The 9,016-nt window shown below is 37.3% G+C and overlaps 1 protein-coding gene across 2 annotated transcripts; it reads right to left on the bottom strand.

Annotated features, from left to right (window-relative positions):
* Positions 1-797: 797 nt before the first annotated feature.
* On the bottom strand, positions 798-8,550 carry LOC120084802 (protein TOPLESS). 2 transcript variants are annotated; one of them, XM_039040623.1, is made up of 26 exons: positions 8,326-8,550; positions 7,706-7,833; positions 7,397-7,576; positions 7,155-7,268; positions 6,925-7,083; positions 6,491-6,668; positions 6,278-6,404; positions 6,045-6,154; positions 5,759-5,924; positions 5,512-5,621; positions 5,364-5,433; positions 5,211-5,284; positions 5,038-5,133; positions 4,839-4,934; positions 4,621-4,748; positions 4,262-4,496; positions 4,005-4,166; positions 3,811-3,912; positions 3,520-3,666; positions 3,109-3,219; positions 2,814-2,993; positions 2,604-2,732; positions 2,432-2,527; positions 2,011-2,199; positions 1,748-1,914; positions 798-1,317 (listed from the first exon to the last, which is right to left on the bottom strand). In XM_039040623.1, exons 2-26 carry the CDS (start codon positions 7,783-7,785, stop codon positions 1,104-1,106), a joined length of 3,420 nt encoding a protein of 1,139 aa, XP_038896551.1. In that variant the 5' UTR covers positions 7,786-7,833; positions 8,326-8,550; the 3' UTR covers positions 798-1,103. The 2 variants fall into 2 exon arrangements, with proteins under 2 accessions (XP_038896551.1, XP_038896555.1); XM_039040627.1 differs by lacking the exon at positions 8,326-8,550 and adding an exon at positions 7,977-8,109.
* Between the last annotated feature and the right edge of the window lie 466 nt (positions 8,551-9,016).

The raw sequence follows: 9,016 nt of genomic DNA, 5'->3' as shown, positions 1-9,016 counted from the left end.
CTCCAGAAGATGAGAGAGACTCTAGAATATACCAACTCACTAACTCACTCAATGATAACCAACTATGACTTAAATAGTTGTAACAAATGATAAAAGTAGAAAATATTAAAAAATATTAAAAAAAACGAGAATGTAAAAATACTCTCCTCATAACCTCTATTGTAGCCTCTTTTTTATCTAGTTTAGATTACTAAAATAGAACTTGGTTCTTAAAAGTGTCCTCCCAACTTTAATGAATTTCCCTTGCAAATCCATTTTTCTTTGTGATGTTAATTCGTGAAAGGTTGATCATTAAAGTCATCATCCAAATGATTTTCTATCACTTAAATTTTTTACTTTTTTATAGATCAAACCACCAACCTTTGAAACGGTGGTTGATGCGTTACCTACTAAACTCGGCTCTAATTGGCTGATCGACCAAACTCAAACTAAATAAATTGCATCGGTTATGAATAATAGTTTATACATACATCCATCGATAGGATAACACCAACTCAACTCATACATCTCTGCCTTGCGCTGGAATAAAGTTTCTAACTGAGTTTTGCAGATAACCAACCTGAATAGTTCAAGCAATCCCCTTATTTTCTGTCTTCCAATTTCCTTGCTTTTTATGTCTCATTGTAATTCGAGCATTAATCTTTTTTCATTTCATCAATGAAAAGTACTATTTCCGTTTCAAAAGAAATCAAACTATGAGCACCACAAGCAGAAAGGAGAAGTGGAGTTGAGAGGGTCGCCATATGAAAATAACAATATAATTTTATGAAAGGAACAGAAGAAAATTTGACAAAGAATTATCAGTAAGGTCATTTGACTATTAGTAATACTCCTGCAGAATGTTAACTTACACAGAATCTGAGGAAAGAAGATAAATCTACATCTTTTTGCTGTTTCCTTGAGTAAAACTACATATCATGAACAACAAACTGGAGGAAATGGAAAATCAACCATTAAAAAAAATTACAAAATACAAACATGGCTAACAAATGTTCCAAGGAGAAAGGGAAAAAAAAAAAGGTCAACCAGTTAAAATCTGAAGTATACCTAAAGTTGGAGAGCCAGCAACCAAGCATGTAAAAGTACTCGTGCTAGCTGCTCAATCACCTCGGGGCTTGATCTGAACCTGAAGCTCCGACTGATGGAGTTGTTGGCACACTTGATGCTGATCCATTTTCGACAGGTGGAGGCACACCCCATTTTCCTTCTGATTCAAGGGGTTCGAAGACATGAACCCCGCCATCTGATAGCCCTAAAGCAAATTGGTTTGCTTCTTGGGGATGTGCTGCAATCACTAGTGGTTGTACAGAAGCATTGCTGAAAATAACGAGTAAAATCAAAAGTAAGAAAGAGGGAGACAACGAGTATGAAATTTGAATGCAAAGGCATGCTCTATTCCATTTCTAGAATATGAAAATGAAAAATAAGAACCAACATCATTGAGGATATGTCGAAGCAGCGAATTTTCATCATGTTTTAGCTAAAGCTAACGAGGCATACTTTTTATTCGCATCACATTATCTGTATCCTTTTTACTCATCCTATGTTTTTTGGAATTAAAAGGAAAAGTACCCCAACCCTTGCTATCAACCAATATTCAACATAAAGAACGGTTAACAGAATAAACAACAGATGAAATCATGACATGCCCATTCCAAGAGCTCATTACAGCTGAACTTCATCAACTTATGAATTGCCCTTAAAGCAGGAGCATTACCTAAACTTAAAAGTGGAGTGAGAGAAATACCTCACACTAGCAGGAAGATAAGCTGAAGGACTAATTCGACAACGTAATCTGAGACTAGCGACGGTAAACACGCAGACAGTTGCATCCAAAAAGCTGGCATATATCATTTGACTGTCGCAAGAGAATGTTGCATGAGAGATTGGTGCACCAGATTCCCGTGGCGTCCACTGAAATGTGAATTAACAAAGGAGAAGTGGGTAGGGCATTGCTTCCAGAACAAAGAATAGATGAACGAACAGGAAAGGGGGTATAAAAAAAAAGACCTGCTTTACACACTCAAGTTTTGTAGTCTCGTATATTGCAATCTGAGTCTCGTGCACGACCAGAAAGTGAACCTGGTCCTGATGAAACTGTACACGAGTGTCAGATTGTGAGGATGGCGGTCTCCCACTTGGAAGTTGCAAGAATCTTGTTTTCTGCTTCTCCCACACATCAGAGCTCCACACACAAAGCTGAATAAGCAACAAATAAATAAGTGGATCAAATTTAGGAATTCGCCAAAAATCAAATGACGCGTATAACTAAGAAGTTGAAATAAATGGCCGAGAGTTTGAAGTACAAGAATGTTATAAGTCTTCAATCAAAAGTGCAAGGCCACATAAAAAGATTGCTACATATCTGAAAGGTGAAGCCATACAACAATAAGCAGTCCACAGAACCAACGACATGGCATAGGCAAATTACCTGTGCATCAGCTCCGGATGAAACTAGCACGTTCAGTAAGTGAGAGAAGGCCAAGCCAGTTATTCTTTTAGAGTGGCCTTTAAGCTTGCTCTTTACCTGCATTAACCAATGATTTGATTGCATAACGTTGCCACAAGGCTTAGAGAATAAGTGGTTCTGGAGGATATTTTACCTCATCCACGCGGACATTATAAATTTGAATTGTGGAGTCATCCATGCCAATGGCAATTATATTGTTATCTTGTGGGTGAAAGGCAAGGAATGTGGCAGCAGGTGGTGGCGGCATGAAAGTTGTCATTGTCTGCATTGCAAAGAACGTGAAGATAGGTATAACTTATCGGCAAATAATCGCGACAACCAATTGAAGGGTAATGTAAGTTACCTTAAATGTCATCATATTGAAGAGGGAAATCTTTCCACCAGATGCCGACATGACGTAAGAATCATTTTTGGATAAAGCAAAGCAAGGAACGGCCTCTTCAGAACTAGTGTCAGCAACATCGTTGGTCATTAGAATGCCACTTGATGGTTGCCATAATTGCGGCAGAACATTTGCAGTTGCCTGCAAGATAGGGAAGTGTTGATTATGTAGATACAATAGAAATTCGACTCCGATGTCGAATGAAGGAGACTCCAGATAGCAGACAGAAAACTGAGAACAAAATGTTTTATGATACCTTGCCAGTTGAATTACGTTCACTTCGCGTCCATTTCCATAGCAGATGAATTGCATTTGATGCCAATGCCAAGATTGCACTTCCAGAATTTGTGTAGATCAACCTAGATATCTGAGTAGATCAAGAACAAGACATAGTCAGAGAAGAAAGAACAAGCGACCACCAGAAAATCTCAAGTTATTGAAGCTCAAAATAATCCCCAAAAGCCACTCTACTCCAGGTTCTCATATCCATAGTTATCTAATTATTATAAAAACATTAAAAAGTCTTTTTTTTTTTTTTTTGGCTCCAAGCCTAAAACGTCCTAAATTAGGCAGAACTGTGGTGGTTTAACATTCAAAGCTCCAATTTAGAGAAGCGGAATGAAAAGGAATGTGTGCTAAATTTCATCCTATAGCGTGAATTACTTACCTTGTTTACTCTGACATTCTCAGGCAGCCTCAAGGATCTACATTGAGAGGGTTCGTTAATTTCAGTGAGCTTCCAAATCTTTGACTTGTCATTGGAATCTTCAGGAATTCTAGGTTTCACATCCCCCAAACTTCTGGAATCCCCAGCCTGGCAGATTTATGCTTAATGTTAAAATAATTGGTAAGGGGAAGAACGAACTAAATTTTTCATGACTTATTCATACATGCAGGGTACAGAAACAATAAACAAGCTCCTACTAAAAACATTAATTTGCAATTAAGCAACACCAACCACTCCAGACATGGTGACGACAGAGGCACCTCTATCAGCGGCACTACCAGCTGCTGCTGCTGCTGCCACGGCTGCAGCAGCTGAAATTGGATTTATTGTGGGCTGAAAAATTAAATAGAAGTTAATTAGATATTTAGCAGAAGAGTTAACAATATAGTGAAAAGTCACATTAATTAAACATACAGTCAAACTACCTTTGTCCCAGCCTCTGACGTTCTAGCTGCATCATATGAAAGATTTTCAAATGTTCTTAGTAGCCGGATTCCATCCACATTGGCCAAGATTTTAATTCCATTCTCATTGCCAGAAACAGCTAAAAGGGTGCCATCCTTGTTAAAGCGGATACGAGGACTTGCCTAGGATATTAAAGGGAATAAATAGGACACAGTAAGAATAAGCCAACCATCAACTACAGTTTTTAATTTTCCAGTTTACTTGCATGAAAACTTACTGGGAGCCCTCCGTCAGCATCAACAGTTGTTAGAAGTTGAACATTGTCCATATCCCAAAATTTAATGGAGAAATCATCACCAGCAGCCAAAAATCGATTTTTAGTTGTATCAAATTGTACAACACCCGGAGATCGTTTGCGGAACCCTTGATAAGTTCTCTTAACAGCTCCTTCACTCTCATTCCACTCAACAATATAAGAATCTCCATCTTTACTTGTCCCACATGAGAAGAGCCTAAAATGCCCATCACCATACAATTAAAGTGAGGAGAAATAAAAAATGTTGTAAATTTCCTAACCATGGGCCAAAAAGGCCAGTCCAAGCAACCTCCCAACACAATAGAGTAAGTACTACACACCTCGTACCATCTGCACTGTAAGCCATGGTTGTGCACCAACGTCCAGGAGCATCATAATCAACTCGTGAGCCCATATTATCATATAGCCATGCCTTTATCTTTCCATCCAGTGCTGTTGAAAAGATGAACTAAGAGAGACAAAAACATATATGTAGCAGATTAAGCAGAATATCCATCAAGCAGCCTCACAAAAACTCAGGTTCCACTTGAGGGCAAACCTGAATATTTTCCTTGTAGTGAGGGCAAACAGAGAAAACAGGAGCCTCGTGGCCTTCAAATGTATATTGTCTTGCACCATTGCCAGCATCCCAGACCTGACAATATCAGAAAGAAAAGAAGAAAGGGAAATAAATTTGTCAACAAAAAGAAGCTCTTTTCCCTTCCTTAAATGACCTAAATAAGAAATAAATAACTTACCTTAATGGTCTTGTCATCTCCACATGTTATGACACAAAGTTGTTTATTGGGATTGGAGAATGCTAGATCATTAACTCCACCGACATGAGCATCAATCTGATTCACAAATTTCAGTGTCATACTACAAGACGGGAAGAGTACACAATAGATACAATACTCTTAATCATACACACCTCCAAGTGCTGTCGCATGTCATCACCACCATGATAGGAGTATATCTGAACAATGTGCCTCGAATAGGCAATACCTATACCAGATTGGCAGTTAATCAACAACTTACTCTCACTTTGATAACATAAAATTTACAAGGAAATGTACAATCTTACCAAATAAAGAACCATCAGGGCTCCAAATAACACGGTTTACCGATACATCAGGCTCTTTAAGTAGAGCTGCCTGGAAATCATGAAGATAAACTCAGATTTCACTAACTGAGATAAGAAGTTATCTGCAACATTAGTATACACGGAATACCTGTAAAGGCATTGAACAAGCATTGAGATCCCAGACTTTAAAACTCTTTGAAACAAGTCGCTCCCTCGAACCAACTTCCCACAACCCTATTTCGCCCACATTTGTGCCAACTGAAAAGAGAATTTTCTTCATATTTGTCATTTTTTATAGGAACTCCAAAATCAAGAAGTATACCATCTACGCACAGGTACATTATTCTGGTGGTAGTTTAAAAATAATAGGTAATACAGAATGAATTTAAATATACCAAGAAGCAGAGTTTGTTGGACCGGATGGAAATCCATGCTCATTGGATTCGACCCTTGATTCAGTGTTCGCATAACGGTCTTCGGCAAATCATCTGGTGCATTAAAAGTTTGTGCATGACCATGACCAGCAAATGATACTGGCAGAACATTAACTGGTAGATTTACCTTCATTATATGAAAAATAAGGCAGTAAGAACAAAACAATAAGTTGTGCAGAGATGTGACATTCCAGGACTTCGACTAGAATCATGAGTATAAAATAAAATAAAGAAAAAACTAAATTACCTCATCAGACATCCCCATAGGTTTTGGCCTTTTAGAAATGTGATCAGAGTCCGCAGAAGGGTATTCTACAGAAGGGTTAGTTGGAGGAGTCCGCGGATGTTTCAAAGCAGCTACCAAAGAAATAAAAAATAATAATAATAAAACCTCAATCATACAAGATCCTTATAGTAGCTTACATTGGCGTGTTAAGACAATGACTACACAGCACTCAAATACATAGGAAATCAACTTACCCGGGATAGATGGAGCACCAAGACCAATGGCACCTCCACCAGAAACTGCAGGATGAGTAACAGCCGAGGGATTAGACATCCAACCAGCAAGAGGTGCTGGAACTGGTGCTGCCGTGGGCTGAAAAGGCTGAACAGAAAAACACAAAACTTTAAGGTGCATGTTAAGATATTCAAAAATGTCAATGAGGTTAACAGTTACAGCAGATAACCCACCCCATGCGCACCAAGAGGAGGAAAACCTCCAGGTTTGGGTAAGGATCCAAGAAGTGGATTGTTTGCAGGAGAAGGAGCCCGAGCACCATTCGGTTGTCCACAAGAATGATCCACAAAGAGGGTTTTAATATCTGGATTTGGTCTAGGGTTTTTACAAAGTTGATGCTGCCAATTTAAGCTGCAGTTTACAATTTGATTCAGTGTTCATTTATATAGTACGCTAATTAAACACAAGGAATGTTTCAATTCTTTAGAACAATAAAATGGTATTAAGTAATGGCAGAAGTTAACAGTTCACACTTCGAATCCTAGGCAACTAAATTTTCATTAAACAAAAAATGTGTTTTGTATTGGGGGAGGGGCACACTAAATGAAACAATTTTTAGAATGTCATCGATTGGTGGAATAAAAACTAGGAATGCAGGATAAATCACCTTTGATTAATAAGAGTACGCAATCTCGAGTTTTTAAGGTGAGGAAACTGCAATTTATCACGGAACAAAGGATTGGCTTCAATTAGCTTCTTCAACTCAACCAACATAATTGCTCGTGCAGACTTCGTATCACCATACTTGGACAGTTGTTCATTTTCCCTATCAATAAGGCAGTGCATTACCAACTAGCTCTTCCGCAAAAATCATATCCTATTGATGTAATGCCATACCTAAAATTCTCCAGCGTCAATAGCTGAGTAATCTCCTTGAAAAGTTCTTCATTAAACGTGGAAAAAACTTTTAAGTCCTTTACTAAAATATCTACTGCCTTGGAGCGGTCATGCCTGATACAATTGCAAACAAAAAGGAAAAAGGAAATGAAAAGAAATAATCTCACTAAAATGGAACCGAGGAGAGGCAAGTTCAAATTTACAAGCAGGGAAAGCCATCAAAATGGAAAATGTGAGCTTACTTATCCAATGCCTCAAGATACTTCTGCTTCCTAATCTCAAAAAATATTTTCATTGAATAGCGATTGTCATCTACTTTTGTAAAACCAGAGAGGTATTTCTCAACTTCATCCCAGTTCCCATTATGCACCTCATCCTCAAAATATTTCATATTGAAGAAAAACCCAGATTCCTGCTCAAGCCTATTAAGGAAAACAAAGCAATTAATGCTGCAAATTTAAGCACCAAAATTCTAAAAGATAAATTAATCCAAAACAAAAACAAATAGACACCCCAAAAAAAAAATTTAAAAAGGAACTTAAATATCCCACTTGTGAACTGTCTCCTTAAATTTTTCCTCATCGAGAAACTGTAAGATCAAGAACACCAGCTCCCTACTGAGGGACGACATCACTACCGCCTCCGTTTTTATCAGTATTAGCAGAAAAAACCGCTAGATCTGGAAAATAAAAAACAAACAGAGATATATATTAGAGATCGAACAAAATACCTAAAGAATCAAACAGGAAAACAAAAAAAAGGGGGCAGTGAAATTTTGTTCCTTAAACCGAAAAATCAGAACACGATGCCAAAAGAAATTACCTCCAACAACTAACACAATAGATACAAAATCGAAAGGATAGATAAATTTCGACAAGAATTAGCTGAGAAACATATTGCTTCGACTAAAATTAGGCCAAAAGTAAAAATAATTTTAGGGTTTTCTATATACAGAGAGAGAAAGCGGCTTTAAACCCTACGGGAATCGAAGATGCAAAAGAGCATATAATGGAGAGAGAAAGGATGGTTAACAGGTCAAGCATAAAAAGAAAATTAAAAAAAATACAAATCCAGAAAAAAAAAAGGAAAAAAGGGGAAATTATCTTTAAAGAAATAGATTCGACGAACAGAGGGAGAAATAGAGAAATAGCGAGAGAGAGATTGTTCATACCTTGAAAACAAAACAAGAACAAACATAGAAGGGTTGGTTCAGAGAACAAAAAAACAGATAACTCAGAAACAGAGAGAGAGCTTAAGAGAAGCTTTCTCTCTCCTTTTTTTTTTTTGCTTTCTCTCTCTAAGAATGAAGACTTCCACTCTCTCTTCTTTCTTCCTTCCTTTCTTCTTCTTCTTCTTTTCTCTCTCCTAAGCTTATCTCTCTCTCTCTCTCTCTCTCTCTCTCAAGAAAAATACATGAACTTGCAGAAATGGTGATTTTATATAGGGACCAGGAGACAGCTAAAGCAGATGATAAGAACAGTTACTTATCAACGGATAAAATAACAAAAAAATATTTAAAACTTGATAGCTTATCGCTTATAACTACAGTCTCGATTGTAATAAGTGCAGTTTCTGTGGGCCCCGCTTAGCCGGCTCCCTTTTGTCGACTTCATCGGCGCGGAATCTCTAAGCTGTGTGATTAATAACAACTGCAAACCACATATTAAAATTAAAAATTATTAATTAAGNTTTTGTCGACTTCATCGGCGCGGAATCTCTAAGCTGTGTGATTAATAACAACTGCAAACCACATATTAAAATTAAAAATTATTAATTAAGAATATATATATATGAGTACGTGAGTAAATTCGGTTCTAGGATATCTCAGTAATTTAAATATTTTTTTCCTGAAAATTATAGTT

This window comes from Benincasa hispida, chromosome 1 (genome assembly GCF_009727055.1).
Source record: "Benincasa hispida cultivar B227 chromosome 1, ASM972705v1, whole genome shotgun sequence".
Lineage (NCBI taxonomy): Eukaryota > Viridiplantae > Streptophyta > Magnoliopsida > Cucurbitales > Cucurbitaceae > Benincasa > Benincasa hispida.
This window is presented reverse-complemented; position numbering and strand designations above follow the sequence as displayed.

Excerpts from the sequence above, each read along its gene's own strand:
- LOC120084802 (XM_039040623.1), bottom strand. The coding sequence starts at position 7,785 with ATGTCGTCCCTCAGTAGGGAGCTGGTGTTCTTGATCTTACAGTTTCTC. Across the intron at positions 6,669-6,924 it reads CGTACTCTTATTAATCAAAG|CTTAAATTGGCAGCATCAAC; the intron begins GTGATTTATCCT and ends TGTAAACTGCAG. Across the intron at positions 4,167-4,261 it reads ATGCTGACGGAGGGCTCCCA|GCAAGTCCTCGTATCCGCTT; the intron begins GTAAGTTTTCAT and ends TTAATATCCTAG.